We start from the raw sequence: 24,719 nt of genomic DNA, 5'->3' as shown, positions 1-24,719 counted from the left end.
GGGCCCTGCATAATCTACACTCGGCTCAGGTAGATCTACCCCGGGTGGAGGGAGGAGAGAGGGGTGGAGAGAGAGTAGAGTGGTGGAGGGGGTAATGAAGAAGGGGAGGTCGGTCGTTCCCTCACGGTCCCGGGGCAGCGCTCCCGCCCCTCCAGTCGCCGTGCTACACGCACACAGCTCTGGCTCTACCCCTTTCTCTCCCTGGGCAGACGCAGTGAACAATACACGGAGGGCTGGGCCGGGGTTGGAACAACATTTCCAAACCCTGGCCCCAGCTCACACCCGTCCGCCCGGACCCCGGCATCCGCTCCCGCCGCTGGCCCTCTCCCTCCCTTCTCTCCTCCCCTTCTATCCCTCCTTTACCTTCTTCCCTCCTCTCCTCCCCTTCCCTCCCTCCCTCCCTTCCGTTCTTCCCTCCTCTCCTCCCCTTCCCTCCCTCCTTTCCCTTCTTCCCTCCTTTCCCTCCTTCCCTCTTCCCTCCCTCCCTCCCTTCCGTTCTTCCCTCCTCTCCTCCCCTCCCTCCTTTCCATTCCCCCATTCCCATTCTCCCTCCCTTCTCTCCTTTCCTCCCACACACACATCACACACAGACAACCAACACACACACAACTAAGTTAGGATGTGGTAGAAGCTCAAAGGGTAGGATGGGGCTGAAGTCCAAAAGTTAATGCCTGGACTGGTTTTACGCCAATAGTTATTGGTTTTCCAGGATCTAGTCAATTAATTTGTTTTTCATTTCAGTCACTAAAACAAGTGGTATTGTAACTATGTACTTTTCAGAGGTGATCTACACATTTTGTTTGTTACTTGTAGGCTTGCATGTATGCAATTTTATATTAAAATGTAGCTTAATCTGTTTGGTCCATTAAGTCGCAGGCACTTTTTAATTTTGATTACTTTCCATTCTACCATAGAGATATAAAGTCTATAATAGACTTTAATTATATTTCTATGATTCTACAGACCTTGGCTGGGAACCTGGGGCTCACCAAAATGGTTCCCAATTGGGCCCCGCACCTCCTAAGGCCGGCCCTGTGTACCAACGTCCAACAACCTTGCCCGAGGAAGATCCTGAAGACTCGCTACAGAGACCATGTCACATACGAGGAGATCTACCGGGAAACTGCAACAAAGCCTCTCAGCCAGGACATAGAGGGACGCAGGATGAAATCTGCAGGACATGTACTCAGAATGTCACCAGAACGTGCACCCGACATAGCAATGACACGGCAAGCTGACGGAAGGAAAAGAGGCCGACCAAAACTCACACGGAGGCGAATGTTCCAGAGGATTTGGAAGCCCGGGATGCTAACCTATCGAGGGTGGAAGACATCGCACATAACCGAACAGAATGGCGGAAGCTTGCTGCCCAATGCACTCAACAGTGTCGGAGGAACTAAGTCTAAGTAAGTAAGTATCGAGGTACAGTGAAAAGCTTTTGTTGAGTGCTATCCAGTCAGTGGAAAGACAATACATGATTACGATCGAGCCATCTACATGATAATGGAGCAAAGGAAATAGGCAACGTTTCGGGTTGAAACCCTTCTTCAGTCTGAAGGAGGCCCAGGATAGAAAGGTCAGATTGGGACTGGGAGGGGGAGTTGAAGCGCTGAGCCACCAGGAGATCGGGTAGGTTAAGATGGACTGAGCGGAGAGGTCAGGTGTGGGTGGGTGAGTGAGGCCCGGAGTTCACACGAAGTTCATGCTAAGTACATGCGTGATGTCATTTGCATCATACTTACCAATCAGCTGGGCAGGAGGCGGGCCGACTTAATTTGGGCGTCGCACGGCGTCGGGCGGTGACGTCATCACGCAAAGCCACGCGGTGACGTCATCGCACAACACCAAGCGCTAGGCGTACGCCATCAAGACGCTGCGTACGACGTCAAGACGCTGCGTACGACCGCAATGCACCTGCGTGCCGACAGGCCGTTGGCGAGCGAAGATTTCAGCCACTGCCAGAATTTTGGAGCCCGGTTCAGGACCCCGCACAACCCCGCGCTTCTAAGTGGGACTGGCCCCGCGCGGACATACGGTGCCCGTACGCCTCAAGCGATCACAAGGTTGTGTAATTTGCGAGCCAAGGTCGCGTAAGTGGGACAGGCCCTTTAGGTGGCGGCTCTTTGCATACCTATGTGTGCAAAACAAAGATTCTCACTGTGATAATAAAGTATTTGTCCATTCAGTCAGTAGGTCAGTCAGTACTTACACTTTACACCCAGTAGGCAGAAGCAAAGCAGTCAGATTCCTCAGTTGTATCAGAATTATGATGAAGCTTCCATGGTTGGGATCATACCTGTGGCGGCAAAGATATTATAAAATGACAGATATTTCAGCAAAGAGAAATAGACGGCAGGCAAAACGAACACAGAGGTAATAACAAACCACACCATTCAGAATACGAACCGGCCCGAAACATCACCTATGGAGAGTCTGAACCATCCTACCACAACTAGAGAGCAGTGCTGAACTACTATCTACCTCATTGGTGACACTCAGGCTATTTGAGGTTGTACCTTGCACTAAACGTTATTCCCTTATCATGTATCTGTGCACTGCATGTGGCTCGTTTGTAATCATGTGTTGTCTTTCCGCTGACTGGATAGCGCGCAGCGAAACTTTTCACTGTACCTCGGTACACGTGACAGTAAACTAAACTGTAAACTCAAGGCAAGACAGAGTGCTGGAGTAAATCAGCGGGTCAGGCAGCATCTTTGGAGAACATGTATGGGTGACGTTTCGTGTCGGGACCCTTCAACAGACCAATTGCAGGGATGGGGTGGAAAGGGGTTCAGTCTGAAGAAGGGTCCTGACCCAAAACCTCTGTGCGTCTATTTAAATGCCTCTTTTACGCCACTGTTGTATTTTCCTTCACCAGCATCCCTGACTGCGCGTACAAGGCACCCATCACTCTCTGTCCAGAAAACTTTCCTTTGTACATCTCTCTTAAACTTTGTTCCTCTCACCTTTATTGAGTTACAGACCAGTTAGTCTAACATCGGTAGTGGGCAAATTGCTAGAGTCAGTTATTAAAGATGGGATAGCAGCACATTTGGAAAGTGGTGAAATCATTGGACAAAGTCAGCATGGATTTACGAAAGGTAAATCATGTCTGACGAATCTTATAGAATTTTTCGAGGATGTAACTAGTAGCGTGGATAGGGGAGAACCAGTGGATGTGGTGTATCTGGACTTCCAGAAGGCTTTCGACAAGGTCCCACATAAGAGATTAGTATACAAAAACTTAAAGCACACGGCATTGGGGGTTCAGTATTGATGTGGATAGAGAACTGGCTGGCAAACAGGATGCAAAGAGTAGGAGTAAACGGGTCCTTTTCACAATGACAGGCAGTGACTAGTGGGGTACCGCAAGGCTCAGTGCTGGGACCCCAGCTATTTACAATATATATTAATGATGAGGGAATTGAAGGCAATATCTCCAAGTTTGCGGATGACACTAAGCTGGAGGGCAGTGTTAGCTGTGAGGAGGATGCTAGGAGACTACAAGGTGACTTGGGTAGGTTGGGTGAGTGGGCAAATGTTTGGCAGATGCAGTATAATGTGGATAAATGTGAGGTTATCCATTTTGGTGGCAAAAACTGGAAAGCAGACTATTATCTAAATGGTGGCCGACTAGGAAAAGGGGAAATGCAGCGAGACCTGGGTGTCATGGTACACCAGTCATTGAAAGTAGGCATGCAGGTGCAGCAGGCAGTGAAGAAAGCGAATGGTATGTTAGCTTTCATAGCGAAAGGATTTGAGTATAGGAGCAGGGAGGTTTCTACTGCAGTTGTACAGGGTCTTGGTGAGACCACACCTGGAGTATTGCGTACAGTTTTGGTCTCCAAATCTGAGGAAGGACATTATTGCCATAGAGGGAGTGCAGAGAAGGTTCACCAGACTGATTCCTGGGATGTCAGGACTGTCTTATGAAGAAAGACTGGATAGACTCGGTTTATACTCTCTAGAATTTAGGAGATTGAGAGGGGATCTTATAGAAACTTACAAAATTCTTAAGGGGTTGGACAGGCTAGATGCAGGAAGATTGTTCCCGATGTTGGGGAAGTCCAGGACAAGGGTTAAGGATAAGGGGGAAATCCTTTAAAACCGAGATGAGAAGAACTTTTTTTACACAGAGAGTGGTGAATCTCTGGAACTCTGCCACAGAGCGTAGTCGAGGCCAGTTCATTGGATATATTTAAGAGGGAGTTAGATGTGGCCCTTGTGGCTAAGGGGATCAGAGGGTATGGAGAGAAGGCAGGTACGGGATACTGAGTTGGATGATCAGCCATGATCATATTGAATGGCGGTGCAGGCTCGAAGGGCCGAATGGCCTACTGCACCTAATTTCTATGTTTCTATGTTTATGCCGTGCTTTCTGTCCTTTGATATTTTCTCCCGAGGGAAAAGGTTCTGCCCCTCCACCCTATCAATGCCGCTGGTAATCGATCGGGTCTCTCCTCAACCAGTGACGCTCAGTATTACAGCTGAGCAAAGGGGACCACAGAGGCGTGAGGGAGGAGCTGGCCAAAGTTGAGTGGAAAGGGACCCAAGCAGGGGTGACGGTGGAATAACAATGGCAGAAATCTCTGGGAATAATCCGGAAGATGCAGGATCATCTCCAGAACCAAGGGCTATAGTTTAAGAATAAGGAGTAAGCCATTTAGAACGGAGACGAGGAAACATTTTTTCTCACAGAGAGTGGTGAGTCTGTGAAATTCTCTGCCTCAGAGGGCAGATGAGGCCAGTTCTCTGGATGCTTTCAAGAGAGAGCTAGATAGGGCTCTTAAAGATAGCGGAGTCAGGGGATACTTTCCCACTGAGAGTAGGGAAGATTCAAACAAGGGGACATGACATGAGAATTAAGGGACTGAAGTTTAGGGGTAACATGAGGGGGAACTTCTTTACTCAGAGAGTGGTAGCGGTGTGGAATGAGCTTCCAGTGAAGGTGGTGGAGGCAGGTTCGTTTTTATCATTTAAAAATAAATTGGATAGTTATATGGATGGGAAGGGAATGGAGGGTTATGGTCTGAGCGCAGGTATATGGGACTAGGGGAGATTATGTGTTCGGCACGGACTAGAAGGGTCGAGATGGCCTGTTTCCGTGCTGTAATTGTTATATGGTTAGATATGGTTATATGGGGAGAAGGCAGGAACGGGGTACTGATTGGGGATAATCAGCCATGATCGCATTGAATGGCGGTGCTGGCTCGAAGGGCCGAATTGCCTACTCCTGCACCTATTGTCTATTGTAAAAGAGGATAGCAAGAGTTTCTTCAGTTTTATAAAGAGTCAGAAAGAGGCAAGAGTGGACGTTGGGCCACTGGAGAATGATGGAGGAGAATTGATAATGGAGAATAAAGAAATGGCAGAGGAGTTAACTATCTTTATTGCATCAGTCTACACAGTGGACAACACCAGAAAGTGCCTGAATACAGTTCTCCAGAGAACTGCGCTGCTGAGTAATGGGCCTGTCCCACTTAGGCGATTTTTTAGGCAACTACAGGTGATTAGTTTGTCGCCACATGTTCGCCGGTGGTCGCCAGGAGTCGTCTCCTCAGTCGCACAAAAAGTCGTAGCATCTTTCTGGTCGCTGCTAAAGTTTCAACATGTTGAGAACTTTTCGGCGACAGTGGGCTTCACGCCAATGAGCGTAGCTTGACTTCTCCTGACGTAGGCGCTGTCGTAGGTTGTCGCCAGATTGACGTAGGTTGCCGCCGGTTTTTTGGCGACCTGCTACGACTAATACAGTCGCCGGCAGTTGCCTAAAAAATCGCCAAGTGGGACAGGCCCATTACTCCAGTACATTGTGTCTTCTTCTGGGATAACATAGAACCTGTGTGAACGGGTAATCGCAGTTGGGCCGAAGGGCCTGTTTCCACGCTGAATCTCTAAATTAAACTAAACTAAATTGTGCGGCACGGTGGTGCAGCGGTAGTGTTGCTGCCTTACAATGCCAGAGACCCGGGTTCGATCCTGACTACAGGTGCCGTTTGTACAGAGTTTGTACGTTCTCCCTGTGGGTTTTCTCTCACGCTGCAAAGACATACAAGATTGTAGCTTGTGCAATTTGGTTAAATTGTAAATTGTCCCTGGTGTGTGTAGGAGTGTACGGGGATCGCTGGTCGGCGCGGACTCAGTTTGCCGAAGGGCTTAATTCTGTGCAGAATCTCAAAATTAAATAAGTAAACTAAATTCTTGTTAGAGCTAATAATCTAGAATCTGTTTCAAAAAAGCACAATAAAGAAATAACGGCCACAAATACTGCTCTAATTTAATTTTAAAGTCTCTTACTTCAATCCAATCTGGATTTGAACTGCTTCCAATGGAGAAGTCTCATCATCATCATAAATAGCATCTTCCGTTTCACTTGGCCTATCGGTAGAATAGTCACAGTTAAGTGAATGAAGTGAACAAGACGACAAAGAGGCTCGGTAACGGTAAAATCATCAGTCTCAGTCACTTCCGGCGGCATCATGGAGAATTAAGGCGCGGTATTGAGCTTCTCCCCGTAAAAAAAACTGTAAAAGCCATTTTAAGTCAGCACCGATTTTAAAAAAAACTCACCGGAGTCGCCTGGTGTTGTGTAAGGGTGATGTCATCAGAAGGTGACGTGAAAATCGGGGAGATTAATGGTGAAATCGGGAGTTTAAATGAGCAGAGATAATCGTTCAAGGGCGTCAGAGAAAAATACTATTAGCCTTCAGCTCGAGAAAGTATTGGATACTCTGCAAACGACAGAAGAAGGTTCAGAAGAAGAAGAATCTTACAGCTAAGGGTCTCTGCTTGAAATGGCAACAAAAGGAGACAAGAAGGAGAAGGAGGTGAAGCAGATGCTTTTAGATATGACTGCTACAATCAACATTACACTGGAGAAGATGCAAAGTATGGAGTCTCATATGGAGAGTAACAAGCAGAGTATGGAGGCTAGCATGGAGAAACTTTCTCAAAAAATTGATAATACTTGCAGTGAGTTAAAAGAACTGAAAAAGCAGTATAAAGAATTTGATAAGAGATCGTGGGGATAATGTGCGAATATTTTGCGATTACTCCCCCGAGGTAGTCCAGAAAATGAGATTGTTTACACCGGCAAGACACACTTTGAGGGATGTCGCAGGAGTAAGATATGGAATTTACTTTCCCGGAAAAATGAAGGTATCTTATAATGGCGTTGAACGCTCATTTGCAGATCCCGGAAAAGCTTTAAAGTATGCAGAGGACATCGTTAAGAAAACATCGGGGCAAGCTGCCGACAAGGAAAGATAATTGAACTTTTTACAGAGTTTTGAACTGATGAAAATGGCCGAGCTACCCAGACAATTATAAAGCTTATCTCGTTGGAATGTGTTATTCAGAGAGCTTGGTTATATTCAACCTTGGATGAAAAGCTCAAAGTTTAACCCCTTGGCACCTGCTTGTACGGTAGTTAACCCTTTGGTACCGGCTTGCATGATGTATGGTAGTTATAGAATGGGATATTATGTAAGAATCCTGGGTGGATATATATGGGAAAGTTTAGATTAGATTAAGATTGGATAAATTGGAAGGACATATATACTTATATAACCGTGTATATGTTGTGTTCTATATTTGGTTTGGTTTTTTTTACTCCTTATGTCTCTTGACAATTTATTTTTTTTATTTTTTCTCTCGGCTGTCACTGGCACTGGTTTGATAAACTCATATAAGAAAAGACAAAATATGAAACGGTATGTAACTTTTTATGAGGATTCACCAAGGGGGAGGAGCTCAATGTATAACAACATCACGGAGGTCTATACATTTTTTGCCATCATTGATGGCTATTCGTCCTTAAGGTATCTTCCCTTAGATACCTTAATAGCACCTTTTTTTTTAAAGCACAATCAAGATTTTTATCTATTTAATTTTTTTGAAAGTAATTGTATATCACATTCTTTCTTTCTTTTTCTAAGGCACTTTACAAGAAGGAGATGCAATATAAATCTAATAAACCGGGATGACCACCCAAGTCCTAAAATTCTGAGGTATTTGGATGCACCATATGATTCAGGAATATTACCTTGATTTACAATGCAAGACGATAGACAAATAAAGAATGGAGGAATTACATTTTGTAGTTGGAATATAAGGGGTGCCAACGAACCAATTATGAGGGGTAAAATCTTTGCCCAACTAAAATCGTTAAAAAGCGACATAATGTTTTTGCAGGAGACACACATGAAACGACAAACACAAATAAGATTAAAGGCGAATTGGATAGGACAAACATACTACTCCTTATTTACTTCTAAATCTAGGGGTACAGCTATTCTTATTAGGAAAGATATTCCTTTTAAATTAAAGAATACCATATCAGATAAAGAGGGAAGGTATATTATAGTCTCGGGTGAAATTTATGCAACCCCACTAACTTTGATAAATATTTATGCTCCCATTTTGATAACCCCCAATTTTTTGAAAAAATTATTGACATAATATCAGAGTTTAATTACCAAAATGTGATAATAGGGGGGGACTTTAACTAAACTGTGTTTTAGATTCATATCTAGATAAATCAGCAAAACAAAAGCAGAGTAATTTAAAATCTAAGACTAGTGAACTTCTAAATACATATATAAAAAAAACTAATATAATAGATGTATGGAGATCTGCTAATCCAGATCCGGAAGGGAATACTCGTTTTACTCTTCGGTACATAAATCTTATTCAAGAAGTGATTATTTTTTAGTGGATATGAAATTAATGCCATATACAAACAACCCAACATATCACATTAGTAGTATCTCAGATCACTCTCCGTTGACATTTTCAGTAAAATTTGAGGGAATGCCGGGTAAAAAACTTTTTTGGAGGTTTAATACACATATTTTAAATGACGTGCAAGGCTATCAATATTTAAAACAACAAATGAAACTTTTTTTCGATACAAATGATATACCAGGTACTTTGCCTTCTTTATTATGGGAAACTTTTAAGGCATTTATGAGAGGAATTATAATTTCATATCAAAGTTTTCAAAATAAAAAGAATAAGACAGAACAACTGTTGTTAGCACAAGAAATCAGACAGTTAGAGTTGGATAATGCCAAAGATTCCACGACAGATAAACACAATAAGATAATATTACTGACATTTAAACTTAATCGAATTTTATCGGCAAGAGTAATAAGACTATTCCAAATTATAAAACATGAACATTTTGAGTTTGGTGACAAACCACATAAGCTTTTAGCTCGCCAATTGAAAAAACAAGAAAAGGAAAATACTATAACCAAAATTAAATCAGAGAAAGGTGAATTACTAATACTACCTAAAGATATTAATAATTGTTTTGCCCAATTTTACCAAAACTTATATACATCTAAAATTAAAATAGAAGATAGTAAAATAATTTTTTTTCTAGATAACTGTAATCTTCCAATATTGGACCTTTTGGAACAAGAGGAACTAGGAGCTCAAATTACAATCAAAGAAATAGGTGAAACAATAAAATCGCTGAAAAATGGTAAGACACCGGGACCAGATGGTTTTAATAATGAATTTTATAAAAAGTTTCATGAGATAACGACCCCTTATTTATTTAATTTATATTCCCATCTTTTAAAGAAAACAAACTACCTGAAACACTAACAGAATCAACTATTACGCTTGTTCCAAAAAAAGATAAAGATTTAGAAGATCCGGGCTCGTACAGCTATATCACTTTTAAATACAGATCAGAAAATTTTAGCAAAGATTTTAGCAAGAAGATTAAGCAAATATATTAGTAAATTGATAAACCCTGATCAAACAGGGTTTATACCCAAAATATACTCATTTAATAATCTGAGACGTCTGTTTAATATAATGTACTCGCATAAAGTAGAGGAAGAAGATATATCAATTATTTCTTTGGATGCAGAGAAAGCATTTGATCAGGTAGAGTGGCAATACTTATATAAAGTACTACAAAAATTTAATATAGGAGAGAATTTTATAACATGGGTAAAATTATTATATGATAAACCGATGGCAAGAATTTTAACTAATAACATGTTATTTCAAAAATTTCAACTATCAAGGGGTAATAGGCAGGGATGTGCACAATCACCCCTGCTATTTGCCTTTATGATAGAACCCCTGGCTGAAAGTATAAGAATTAATTCGAATATTCAGGGCTATAATACCAGGGACTCAAAGAATAAAATCTCATTATATGCAGACGATATACTTTTATATATTACAAAGTCACAAACGAGCATACCAAATTTATTAAACTTAATAGAGGAATTTGGGTCTTTTCCTGGATATAGAATAAACTGGAACAAAAGTGAAATCATGACATTAAAACCTCAAGAACCTACACACTTATTGAAGTTCCCCTTTAAAATCGCAACAGAAAAACTTTAATATTTGGGTATTCAGATTACTAGAAAATATAAAGCATTATTCAACGCTAATTTCATACCTTTATTAAATAAACTTAATACGCTGATTAAATTTTGGAAAACACTTCCCTTATCATTATTAGGTAGAATAAATGCAATAAAAATGATCTTCCTACCACAATTACTATACCTATTTCAGTCTATACCGGTATATATACCAAAATATATATTTTTTAAATTAGACTCTAATATTACTAATTATATTTGGGACTATAGATCACATAGAATCACAAAAAAACACTTATGTAAACCAAAAGAGGTCGGGGGACTTTCACTTCTGAATTTTAGGTATTATTACTGGGCAGTGCATATTAAGAATATGATTTATTGGTTGGATAGTTCAACCCAACAGACAGAATGGATTAAAATGGAGAAGGAGGATTGTCATCCTTGTAATATAGGAACGATCCTCTTTTCCCCCAAAAAACTGAATAACACAATATATAAGAAGAACCCAATTATATATGGTACAATAAGAATTTGGAAACAAATAAAATTATCTTTAAAATTAAGAAATCTATCACTGTTAATGCCAATTGCGAATAACCCTTTATTTAAACCATCTCTTATTGATAAGACATATAACCAATGGGAAAGTTTCGGAATTAGAAGGATCGGGGATATGTACGAAATGGGAAACCTACTTTCATTCCAACAATTACAATTAAATTTTAACTTGAAAAACAACCAATATTTTAAATATCTTCAGATTTGCGATTTCATGAAAAAATATATACAAGGATATCAAAAAGTAACTCCTGACATTGGAAGCAATGAATATTGAAGCTGCCTCACAAAAATTAATATCGTATTTATATAGTAGTATTCTTAATATAGACCTACCATCGACAGAGGTACTTAGAGAAGAGTGGGAACGGGAACTAATGATAAAAATTACAAAGGTTAAATGGGAAAAATACTTGATATATATTCACAAATGTTCAATTAATGTAAGACATAATCTAATTTAATTTAAAATTGTACATAGATTATATTATTCAAAAACTAGATTGAACAAATTTTATCCAAATATATCCGCCACTTGTGATAAATGTCTAGCCCAAAAGGCAACTATAACACACTCCTTAGTTTCCTGCATAAAACTTTATAGATTTTGGAATGATATTTTTGAAATATTTACAAAATTATTCAAGACAAGAATGGAATCTAATACTGAAATGATTATATTTGGCGTAATGGAAGATGGGAATAAATTGAACACATCTCAAAATCTATTCCTTAAACCTATGGTTTAATAATAGCAAAAAAATTAATACTTAAATTTTGGATGGGTACATCAATACCAACGCTTAAAATGTGGATTGCAAGTATGTTGGACACCGCTCATCTTGAGGAAATGCGATTCCTCCTAATGGATAAATCAGACCAATTCATAACGAGTTGGTCTCCATTCGTCGTTTTTTTGGAATCATATGGTGCAACACAATTGTAAAAAATAACTGTTTCAGGACTGGACGAGGGTTGGTCAAGATTATAAATAATGGTCTCCTTTTCTTTTTTATTTTATTTTATTTTCTCTATTTTCTCTCTCAACTTTCTTCATTTACTCGTTTTCTTTCTTCACACACTATATATTTCACATCTTTCTATCCTTTACTATCTAACTTCTTTTTCTTATTCTAATTTTTTTTCAATGTAACAAAAAAAAAAAGAAGTTGTGCATAAAATGTATTATGAAAATATATATTAGGCACTTTGGTGCCATATGACTGTACTCACTTCTAATAAAATAAAATAAACAAAAAAAAAAATCGGCAGTCACTGGAAACGAGTATGACTGTCCTCTCATGGAGGACTCCTGTGAGTGACTTTGTCTAACGTGGGGAGACTGGTGCACAGACAACCACCCCACGGTCCTTGACAGATCTGGGTCAGGATCCAGTGACGTGGAGCTCAAGACGACCGGAGACCCTTTTCTGCTGCAGCCTTCATCCGCCTTCCCAGCCGTTGTGACGCTCCACTAAGGTCAGCCATCGTCCTCCACCTGTTCCACCGTTGAGGTCTTGGTTGGATTGCTCTTTGTCAGAGACCTCCCCTTCGACCTTACCGCCATGGGTGGCCCTACCAGGAGCGTAGCTCCAGACGGCATCGCTCCCAGGATCTCAGGTCCAGACAAGCTTCTCCACCACGATAAGGTGACAATCCATGGAGAAAATGACTATAAATGACATGATACATTTACCCAGAGAGTGTATATTGCGTGGGATAGAACTAGTCGTGTGTGGCTGATTGCTGGTTGGCGCTGACTTGATGGGCCAAAGGGTCTGATTCCACATTATATCGCTAAAGACCACAGCAAACATTTATAGATTCTTGATTAGTACGGGTGCCAGGGGTTAAGTTGGAGATCGGGGTTAGGAGGGAGAGATAGATCAGTCATGATAGAACGGCGGAGTAGACTTGATGGGCCGAATGGCCTAACTGTTCCTATGCCTTGTGAACTTAATACACAAAATACCAGAAATACCCATCACGTCCGTTAGTTCTGATGCTAGCCCATGGATAAGATGGGCTGAAAGGCCTGTCTCCGGGCTGCCTATCGCTATAGAGGTCATTTGGTCTTTGCTGTGCAATCCCCGTTAATACTGTCTCCCTACTCGTTCCTTAAAATTCTTCCCCCTCAAGAGTATTCTGTCAATACGGGATTACCAGAGATCCCCTCACGTTACTAACGACTTCATCACCCTTAAGTCTCCTATGGCAGTGGTTTTCTAAAGCTGGTAGCAGCCAGGGAACTGATTCTGTGGGCAGAGTTTTCAGGCCTAGGCCCAAGCTGGCCTTCAGGGGAAATATACTATCCACGGACCTCGGCAGTTCTACCCTCCAAATCAAGGGTGGGAATGAGACCTACATCAGGGGCCTTTGGGTTTACCTCAAGACCACCGGTATCTACGCAGGTACGTGAGTCTGGATTCCGTAAAATAGGTTGTGTAGTCTAGTTATAGTGTATTCTTCTTAAGTATGGCTATCAGGGTGGGCATTTATTTAGTTGCCACTAGGTCACGTCGTCACTATTATACCAAGAGAGGATTGTGTAGTAGAATTGGACCTGCCATGGCGGTCTTAATCACTGGTTGGATAGCCTTGTTGAGCTTTAATTATCAGTCACCTGTGCGAGCTATACATGGTGGCGTTATGGTAATTCTGCTCATTAAGGGACTGTGGACGATTCTTCCCCAAATTGCCAATATCAATTACGTAATCAAATCTCTCGCTAACTGGGAGGGGCGCCTTCATTCAGGTAAACGTCTTTGTCCATGACAAATAACTGGCAGGTTTGTGTTCAGCAATTCTCCCACCATGTCTGACATACGGGGGCCAGAGGCGCTCCAGTCCTTCTCTGTAGACTGAGTCAGCATCGGAAAGGAGCAGGATTCGGAGTCACTAGCACGTGTAGCCTATTTGGGGAATGAGGATACCAACAGAGCATCGATTTGCACAGCTAGTCCTGGCGGCTGCTGAAGGAAGCAACCAGACAAACCCAACTCAGAGTGAGTGCCAAGGCTTGGGCATCTATGTCAGGCGAGATTGGGATTCGTCGCAGTCAAAGAGCGCTCCATCTAAAGGCATGTCAGGCAGCAGCTGCTGGTTCAGGGTTGCAAGTTCCTCCCACTCAAAGGACGGAGTGGTAGAGAGAGTGCTACAGGAGTACGCACATGTGCCTGAAGCAACGCCTGGTTCAGGGTTGCCATTCCTCCCACTGGGTTGAGCGCAGTGATGGAGATGGTGCAAAAATACATGCACACATGCCTGAGGCACATCTGGTTCACCGCTTAATTCCTCCTAATCGGATATATAAAGGATGAAGATGGAGCGATATATATTATAACCATTGTAGATGGAGTTGCAAAAGATGGTGCATACAGAGGCATGCACAGCCAAGTTGAGGAGGCGGATGGTAACAACGGATTCAGGTGAAATTACTTCCACTCTAAAAGAGTGCCTAAGGTTAGTATGGATTGACTCCAAACAGGAACAGAATATGACTGTGCTGGGGTCCCATGCTTAATGCATAATGCACGATGGTAGCATGAGAGAAAATGGTGATTTGCCTCTACAATTGCTGCTTTGACGGTGACGGACTAGCCACTAGAAGAGAAGTTGGCCAGCGATCTAATGGGAATGACAACATGGACAGAGTCTGCGAATGAAATTTCGCTAGGACTCCAGTAAGGTAAGGGACCTGGAGTTAGAGACACTGGTAAGTAGGTCTCGTTATTTACCTCCATGAAAGTCACTATGGTGGACGAACAGTATTCAGCATTGCTCCACATAATTTCGTCAGCTAATCTTCAGTTATATTACAAACAGATGCGAGGGCTTAAGATGAGAAATTACTAATACCATCTCCACTCACGGAGGTGATGGCATTTGCATGATTTACCTGTTCTTCAGATCTATGGTATCAGCTACCTTTAAACACTAGGTGCATGCTATGGGTTAAGGGTTGTGCGAATAGGCATAATCAGCATGTTCTAGTCCAAGTTCGTACACTTTGGTGGTGTCATAGGTTAATCACTGGGGTGCAATCAAGTCTACGTAGCCAGGGATGGTTTACCTAACCTCTTTTGGCACGAGAGTAGCATCATGTTAAATCCATGTCAAAACAGAATGGACGATGGATCACTGGTATTTTAATGACGATGACTTATGGAACACTAAGATCGAGATGTTCCATCCAGGCTCAATCACCAGTAGAAATATATTTTATATATATAGGTGGCATGGCAATGGCGATAGATGCACTCTCGCTACTCTGGGGAGGTTTGTCTTACTCCATTTTGCCTTGTTGGTCGGGTCTTGCATTCAGTAAATCCGCTTCAGGCATTTTGTAGTGACGGTCCTATGTAGCCATGGTTCCCGCTGATGTTGGGAATCATATAAGAACCTTATATGATTTATTCTAACATAGTATTAGTGGTTCAGCCCCTGACTTGGGAAAACATCCTATGCATGATAATTAATTTGTTGACATATATACGGCACGGATAACTAACGACTGGGAGTTCATTTTCGAATGGGTCTGACATAATTAGTTATAGTACTATTTTCTGTGGCAAATGTGCCTTCTCATCATATTTCTGCTAGAAGCGGGACTCACCCTCTGATATCCAGTTTCATGAAGGGTATCTTCAACTCTAACCTCATAGGCTCAGACACGTAGAGATATGGGATGTTAACATTGTGCTCACGCCGCTTCACCGGGGGGCTCCGGTTTCATCCCTGTCCATATAACCATATAAACCATATACCAATTACAGCACGGAAACAGGCCATCTCGACCCTTCTAGTCCGTGCCGAACACGTATTCTCCCCTAGTCCCATACACCTGCGCTCAGACCATAACCTTCCATACCTTTCCCGTCCATATAACTATCCAATTTATTTTTAAATGATAAAAACAAACCTGCCTCCACCACCTTCACTGGAAGCTCATTCCACACAGCTACCACTCTCTGAGTAAAGAAGTTCCCCCTCATGTTACCCCTAAACATCTGTCCCTTAATTCTCATGTCCCCTTGTTTGAATCTTCCCTACTCTCAGTGGGAAAAGCTTATCCACATCAACTCTGTCTATCCCTCTCATCATTTTAAAGACCTCTATCAAGTCCCCCCTTAACCTTCTGCGCTCCAAAGAATAAAGCCCTAACTTGTTCAACCTTTCTCTGTAACTTAGTTGCTGAAACCCAGGCAACATTCTAGTAAATCACCTCTGTACTCTCTCTATTTTGTTGACATCCTTCCTATAATTAGGCGACCAAAATTGTACACCATACTCCAAAATTGGCCTCACCAATGTCTTGTACAATTTTAACATTACATCCCAACTTCTATACTCAATGCTCTGATTTATAAAGGCCAGCACACCAAAAGCTTTCTTTACCACCCTATCTACATGAGATTCCACTTTCAGGGAACTGTGCACAGTTATTCCCAGATCCCTCTGTTCACTTGCATTCTTCAATTCCCTACCATTTACCATGTACGTCCTATTTTGATTTGTCCTGACAAGATGTAGCACCTCACACTTATCAGCATTAAACTCCATCTGCCATCTTTCAGCCCACTCTTCCAACTGGCATAAATCTCTCTGTAGACTTTGAAAATCTACTTCATTATCCACAACCCCACCTATCTTAGTATCATCTGCATACTTACTAATCCAATTTACCACACCATCATCTAGAACAGTGATGTATATGGCAAACAACAGTGGACCCAACACAGATCCCTGTGACACCCCACTCGTCACTGGCCTCCAACCTGACAAACAACCATCCACCATTACTCTCTGGCATCTCCCATTCAGTCACTGTTGAATCCATCTTGCTACTAATCCATTAATCCCCAACCATTGAACCTTCTTAACCAACCTTCCTTGAGGAACCTTGTCAAAGGCCTTACTAAAGTCCATGTATACAACATCCACTGCTTTACCCTCATCAATTTCCCCGAGTAACCTCTTCAAAAAATTCAAGAAGATTAGTCAAACATGACCTTCCAGACACAAATCCATGTTGACTGTTCCTAATCAGACCCTGTTTATCCAGATGCTTATATATATTATCTCTAAGTATCCTTTCCATTAATTTGCCCACCACTGATGTCAAACTAACAGGTCTATAATTGCTAAGTTTACTCTTGGACCCCTTTTTAAACAATGGAACAACATGCGCAGTACGCCAATTCTCTGGCACTATTCCCGTTTCTAATGAGTTTTTGGTCAAACTCACTTAAAATTGATTATGCTCATGGCACTGGTTCAGCGCAATGGGTCCAGTCATTGCATAGCTTGACTGGTCAGCATGGTTACAGCTGCAGGCAAATAACTATTTATGTTTATGGCTTAGTCAAGCAGAGTAGACCAGGGACATCAGGTCTAACTACAGTTTGGGCATACCCTATGGACCTTCGGTTATGTGTGGTCATCTACTACTATACGTTTGGTCACTTGGAGCCTTAGGGGCATGGATCTAGCTATGCTTGTCAGTTACATAAACCTCATAGAAGGTATCAGTATAGACCATCTCCAGGTTAAACGGGTTCTGGCTTATGCAGGAGTGACTGACTTTAGAATCTCACTCCACCATGGCTGTAACAGTTCAGCGGTAGGGGTATGGACGTTCTACGGTACCACATCCTAGTGTCTCCAGGGTGGCCAAACGAACGATCTTTCAATACATTGTACTAACCCATTGCCAGACCGGGGGTATTTGCCAACTCATTTAGTTCTGTCTATAGTTCCTCCTGGATGACAGGGGTTACTATTGTGATTATTGGTTCATAGAAGAGCATCAGCATGTCTACATCTATGACATGTCTGAATGCATGATTATTTTTACTCATCCTTGGTCAATTTATGTAGTGTGTGACGCATGGACTCGTTCCACGGCATGAAGTCACAGAGCTTTAAAATCTTCACGTAGTCACTCACGTGACTCCGAAGTAAAATAGTAAGATTAAACGAGAATTTACCAGTTTGAAGTTTGATCTTTATTTTATGAGGAGTTACGATGAGGGATTACGTGCCCTCAGCTCCCACCCCTTCCTCATAAAACTCAGCTGGTAGTTCTAGTTTCTCAAATCTCACTATTCTCAGGTCTGTGACTTCACACCGCTGCTTTGAAGATTGACGTGCATGCGTGCTGGATGGGCCTTCTTCACGTAATCCCTCATCGTGTGACTGCGTTGGTTTTCTCCAGGTGCTCCTGTTTCCTCCCACACTTCAAAGACGTACAGGTTTGTAGGTTAATTGGTAAAAATTAGTTAATCAGTAAAAATTGTAAGTTGCCCCAAGTGTGTGCAGGGTAGAACTAGATTACTGGTGGGCATGGACTTGATGGGCTGAAGAGCCTGTCCCCGCAATGTATCTCTAATATCTGAAGAAAAATTCACATGCGGTTAAAGTGCACATTGTCAGATTTTAATGGAGGCCATTTTTATCCATTTTGGTTTCACCATGTAGAAATTACAGCAGTGTTTATACATAGTCCCCCCCCCCATTTGTCAATGGCTTCTTTGACTTTCATTGGCACAACTTTGGTCCTCGTGTTGATAAACAGCAATAAAAGTTTCCAAAGGTGATGGAAAGACTAAGGAAAGACTAGGTGCTGAGAGCTCTCTTATACCTGCATTAAGGAGGCAATTAAACACACCTGAGCAATTACAAACCCCTGTGAAGCCATGTGTCCCAAACATTATGGTGCCCTGAAATGGCGGGACTATGTATAAACACAGCTGTAATTTCTACATGGTGAAACCAAAATGTATTAAAAAATGGCCTTTAATAAAATCTGACAATGTGCACTTTAACCACATGTGATTTTTTTCTATTACAAATCTCAAATTGTGGAGTACAGAGGCAAATAAATAAATGATGGGTCTTTGTCCCAAACATTATGGAGCTTTCAAGAGAGAGCTAGATAGGGCTCTTAAAAATAGCGGAGTCAGGGGATATGAGGGGGAGGCAGGAACGGGGTACTGATTGTGGATGATCAGCCATGATCACATTGAATGGCAGTGCTGGCTCGAAGGGCCGAATGGCCTACTCCTGCACCTATTGTCTATTTTCCTTGATCGGACTTTACTGGCTTTACCTTGCACTAAACATTATTCCCTTTATCCTGTATCTGTACACTGTGGACGGCTCGATTGTAATCATGTATTGTCTTTCCACTGACTGGTTAGCACGGAACAAAAGCTTTTCACTGTACCTCGGTACACGTGACAATAAACGCAAACTGAACTGAACTGGGCAAAGTGTACGTACCTTTTGATCGAGGCCTCGTAAACGCCACTGTCTCCAGCAACGGACTCATCAGAGACGGCAGCTGAAACACAGGGCACTTTCTCTTCAAGTAATTCTCCCCCCGCATTCCGCTCCAAGTCAATGCCTGCACAAAGAGAACACAATTCTCATTTAGTTTTTGTGTAGGAGGTAACTGCAGATGCTGGTTTACACCAAAGATAGACACAAAATGCTGGAGTAACTCAGTGGGACAGGCAGCATCTCTGGAGAGAAGGAATAGGTGATGTTTCGGGTCCAGACCCTTCTTCAGACTGAGAGTCAGGGGAGCGGGAGACTCAGACTGGAGAAGGGCCTCGACCCCGTAACGTCACCCATTCCTTCTCTCCAGAGATGCTGCCTGTCCCGCTGAGTTACTCCAGCATTGTGTGTCTGTCCCGTTTAGTTTTAGTTTAGTTTGGAGATACAGCACAGAAACAGGCCCTTCGGCCCACCGAGTCCGCACCGACCAGCGATCCCCACATACATGCACGATCCTACACACACTAGGGACATAGACAATAGTAGTAGGAGTAGGCCATTCGGCCCTTCGAGCCAGCACCACCATTCAATGTGATCATGGCTGATCATCCCCAATCAGTATAATTTAAAATTACACCAAACCGATTAGCCGACAAACCTGCACATCTTTGGAGTGCGGGGGAAAACCCAGGCAGGTCACGGGGAGAACGTGCAAACTCCGTACAGACAGCACCCGTAGTAAGGATGGAACCCGGGTCTCTGGCGCTGTGAGGAAGCGACTCTAACGCTGCGCCACCGTGCTGCCCTTATCCAAATGGTTCCGCTCACTAAACAATCCCACACGTTTTTTCCCAGTCAACCCCCTCCCATCAGGTTCTCCAAGATGGATTTAGGTTTTGTTATTGTCATGTGTACAGAGGTACAGCGAAAAGCTTTGTTCAGCATGATATCCAGTCACTTCAAGTTACACTATACATAATACATCATATGGCAATCAAGCCAAACTGCAGTACAATAGGCAGAGCAAATAGAAAAAGATCAGACAACACAACATTGTGTTACGACATGGTCGTGTTACAAGGAGGTGGGAGATTGCAACCTTCATGTGGTCCGCCCTGTTTCGACGAATGCAATCAACCCGACGTGCACATACTAATAGATCAAATAGAACAAGTTGGCCCGCAACTTGAAGGGCCTGTCCCACTGTACGAGGTAATTCACAAGTTCTCCCGAGTTTTCCCCCGATTCGCACTCGGAGAATGTCCGTAGCGGGTCCGTAGGAGTTCTTGGATGTCTTGTAGCGGCTCGTACGAGTAAAAGTAACAATTTCTTTCATCACCAGTATTTTTTTACTCATGGACATTTTTCACAGAGTTGAAAAAACGTCACGAGTTTACCGGATTTCCCAAGTACCTACCGTTACTAGTACGAGCCGCTACGAGACATCCACAAACTCCTAAGGACCCGCTACGGACATTCTCCGAGTTTGAATCGGGGGAAAACTCGGGAGAACTCTTGAATTACCTCGTTAAGTGGGACAAGCCCTTTAGGCAAGAAGAAGAAGAGGAAAAAGTGCGATACTCACAATGAGGTTGGTTGGAAGATGAGAGCTTATGGCCGTTCAGAAGCCTAATAACAGAGGGGTAAGCAGCTGTTCCTGAGTCTGGTGGTGCACGCTTTCAAGCTTCTGTACCTTCTGCCCCGTAGAAGCGGGGAGCGGAAGAGTCATTCAGAGTGGTCAATTAATCTATTCATCTGCACGTCTTTGCCAAATGGGAAGGAAACTTTAAAATCAGTTATAAGAAAGGACTAATTTAACTTGGCATTATGTTCGGAATAGACGATAGACAATAGGTGCAGGAGTAGGCCATTCGGCCCTTCAAGCCAGCACCGCCATTCACTGTGATCATGGTTGCCATTGTGGGCAGAAGGGCCTATTCCTGTGCTTTAGACTTCATACTTTAGAGAGATACAGCACAGGAAAAGGCCCACCGAGTCCACGCCGACCAGCGATCACCGTGTACATCAACACAATCCTACACACACTAGGGACAGTTTACAATTTTACTGAGGCCACCGTAGCATCTCACAGCGCCAGAGACCCGGGTTCGATCCCGACCACGGGTGCTGTCTTTACGGAGTTTGTACGTTCTCCACGTGACCTGCGTGGGAATTTCTCCTTCGGTTTTCTCCCACACTCCAAAGACGTACAGGTTTGCAGATTAATTGGCTTAGGGTATAAGTGTAAATTTGTCTCTAGTGTGTGTAGGATAGTGTTAATTTGCGGAGATCGCTGGGCAGTGCGGACTCGGTGGGCTGAAAGGCCTATTTCCGCGTAGTATCTCTGGAGGGGGGGGAAAGGTTACGTTCTGAGTATCCAGACCAAACCCGTGAGCTGGAGATACAAGTGTGAATCCACCATCAGCAGCTTTGGAACTCAGTCAGATATTGAAAGGTATTCGGAATAATCGGCTAATGTCAGACACAATTATAACCGTGAAATCACTGGATTGCGGGAACAAGCCCTGGTTCACCGATTACCAAGGTCATGAGCTAGCAGATAGTCTGAAGAAGGGTCTCGACCCGAAACGTCAACTTTTCCTTCGCTCCATAAATGCTGCCTCACCCACTGAGTTTCTCCAGCATTTTTGTTTACCAGAGCCATGAGAATCATATTATACCGGTCGGCCATCCGAATTTGGAATCTAGCACCTAGGTTAAGGTCATAAGTGCTAGGAGCAGAATTAGGCCATTCGGCCCATCAAGTTTATTCTGCCATTCAATCATGGCTGATCTATCTCTCTCTCCTAACCCCATTCTCCTGCCTTCACTCCATAACCCTCGACACCCGTGCTAATCCTATCTATCTCTGCCTTAAAAATATCCATAGACTTGGCCTCCACAGCCGTCTGTGGCAATGAATTTGGTTAAGTGAACAAGCGGTGTCTGTTCCAGGCAAGTCCCAGGCTGTTGTGGGCCTCCAGCCATCTTCTTCCTTGGACACCACCTCCCTCTCCTCACCTCTCCACCCCAGGGATGCCTCCCGCAGCCACCTCAAGGGCAAATTTCAGAGATTCAGCGCTGAACCAGGCCCTCCGGTTGCCAACTTCACACTCCCAAATAAGGGACAAAAGGTCAAAATATGGGACAAATTCCCGACGGCAATTCGTTGACCGACTCGGTCGTGGCTGGGTGAATGAGGAGTTGGCCCGTGTGCTGGACTGCACACAGAGCCCAGCCGGCGGGCCAGCTGAGGAGTTTTGGCCCGGGCTTGCCATCGTCCTGTAATTTAGCCCAATATACGGGATGTCCCGGCTAATGCAGGACAGTTGGCAACCCTGCCTTCAGCTCACCGAGTCCGCACCAACCAGTGATCAACCCTGTACACTAACACTATCCTACGCACACTAGGCCCAATTTATAGAAGACTGTTAACCTACAAACCTGCACCTCTTTGGAATGCGGAAGGAAACCAAAGCACCCGGAGAAAACCCATGCAGGAGAACGTGCAAACTCCGTCCAGACGGCACCCGTAGTCAGGATCGAACCTGGATGTCGGGCGCTGTAAGGTAGAAGGGCCTGTCTCCACGCTGTATGACTTTTTATTTTACGCTGGTTAATTCCCGGGATGGCGGGACTGTCATATGCTGAGAGAATGAAGCAGCTGGGCTTGTATACTCTGGAGTTTAGAAGGATGAGAGGGCATCTCATTGAAACATATAAGATTGTTAAGGGCTTGGACACACTAGAGGCGGGAAATATGTTCCCGATTTTGGGGGAGTCCAGAATCAGGGGCCACAGTTTAAGAATAATGGGTAAGCCATTTAGAACGGAGTCGAGGAAACAGAGAGTGGTGAGTCTGTGGAATTCTCTGCCTCAGGCGGCAGTGGAGGTCGGTTCTCTGAGAGAGAGAGAGCTAGATAGGGCTCTTGGAGATAGTTGAGTCAGGGGATATGGGGAGAAGGCAGGAACGGGGTACTGATTGGGGTTGATCAGCCATGATCACATTGAATGGCGGTGCTGGCTCGAAGGGCCGAAGGGCCTACTCCTGAACCTATTGTCTATTGCTGTACGACTTTGAATTTTATATACTGAACTTCTTTTTGTTGTTTACACAGTACCGTGTTTGCAGAGTACCGTGTTAGCATTGTCAGTCGAGCTGCTGCAAGTAAAAATCACGTTGTTTTTGTATCTGTTTGACCTGTGACAACATAACGCTCTGGACTTGACTCCTGATGCGTTCTCTGCAACGTTGCTCCTGTCTGTTCACAAGTGATTGGACTATTGCACTTTACAAAGATTCTCAAACACTTCAAATCAACCACGTTGGTAAATCTGTCGTTGGATCACCTAATTATTCTGTGATGGAAATTGAAATTATATAGCAAAAACAATAATCTATAAAATACAAGCCAATGTGGGCATAAATAGCTGAAAGTCTAATCGTAAAATGAATGGAAAGAATGATAACTATTTGCATTTATATTGCTTTTTCGCAAACTGCGGGCCACAAGGTACTCGAGCGAATATTGCCAGTGCTTTCAAGTACATGAAGATACCTCAGGACGAACACGAGTTCTTTAATGACCACCTGAAGAGGCAGATAGGCATCACAAGAACTACTTCACTGCAGACACAACGACCTTTAGCGACACACAAAGTGAATGAATGAATGAATAAGTTTGTTGGCCAAGTATGTACAAGTACAATGGATTTGCCTTGGTGCAGTGAGATGTGAGTTAGCATACAGCCATACGAATAAAAATAACGCAACACACGATAGAGTTTAACATAAACATCCCCACACAGCGGAATCAACGTTCCCCACTGTGAGGGAAGGCACTAAAGTTCAGGCATCTTCCTCTTTGTTCATCCATGTTCGGGGCCTTTGAACCCTCCGCAGTCGCCGCTACGGCAGCCCGATGTACAGGCCCTCTCGCCGGGATGATCGGCACTCCGGCGTCGGAACGGAAGAACACACTCGGCGGATTGGAGTTTCCGAATCCGCCACTTCTTACCGGAGACGGCGGCTCCCGGAGTCCACAGGCCGAGGTGGACGGAGCTAGGCCCAGCTGGACTGAGCTCCAACACTGGCGGTCCCAGGCAAGGGATCCCTAGCCTCCGCGATCTTAAAGTCGGCGCCGCCCGCGGCTAGAAGCTCCGCAAACCACACTCCAGGTGTTTAAGTCAGCAGGCTGGATCTCCAACACCGCTCCGTGATGATAATCCAGCACTGCGCTCGCCGCTGAAGCGCTGGCCGGTCTTCGGTAGGAAAGGCCGCGCCAATCCAGTTGGTAGGCCGCGAGGGGGGTTGGGGGGGGATGATGAAGATGCGACTCAGAGAAAAGACGCATCTCCGTACAGGTAAGTGACTGGGAAATGGTTTTCCCCTATTTCCCCACCTCACACACCACCCCCCCCACATAAAAAAGACTAAGAAAAAAAACTACAGTATACAATTAAGAATTAAACATTAAACATTAATAATAAAACATTATAGCTTAAACATGAGAATGCAATAAA

The 24,719-nt window shown here is 43.5% G+C and overlaps 1 protein-coding gene across 1 annotated transcript in view; it reads right to left on the bottom strand.

Moving 5' to 3' along the window:
- Positions 1-24,719, bottom strand: part of LOC129714800 (protein WWC2-like) — a 135,580-nt gene that overhangs the window by 19,625 nt on the left and 91,236 nt on the right. Inside the window, exons 12-14 of the mRNA XM_055664646.1 lie at positions 19,200-19,323; positions 6,295-6,375; positions 2,210-2,296 (exon numbers count right to left, since the gene is read on the bottom strand). Coding sequence (XP_055520621.1) covers positions 2,210-2,296; positions 6,295-6,375; positions 19,200-19,323 — 292 coding nt within the window. The remainder of the gene's footprint in view (positions 1-2,209; positions 2,297-6,294; positions 6,376-19,199; positions 19,324-24,719) is intronic.

Source organism: Leucoraja erinacea, chromosome 41 (assembly GCF_028641065.1).
Source record: "Leucoraja erinacea ecotype New England chromosome 41, Leri_hhj_1, whole genome shotgun sequence".
In the NCBI taxonomy this organism is placed as follows: domain Eukaryota; kingdom Metazoa; phylum Chordata; class Chondrichthyes; order Rajiformes; family Rajidae; genus Leucoraja; species Leucoraja erinaceus.
The sequence above is the reverse complement of the archived record's forward strand: the minus strand, read 5'-3'. Positions and strand labels throughout refer to the sequence as shown.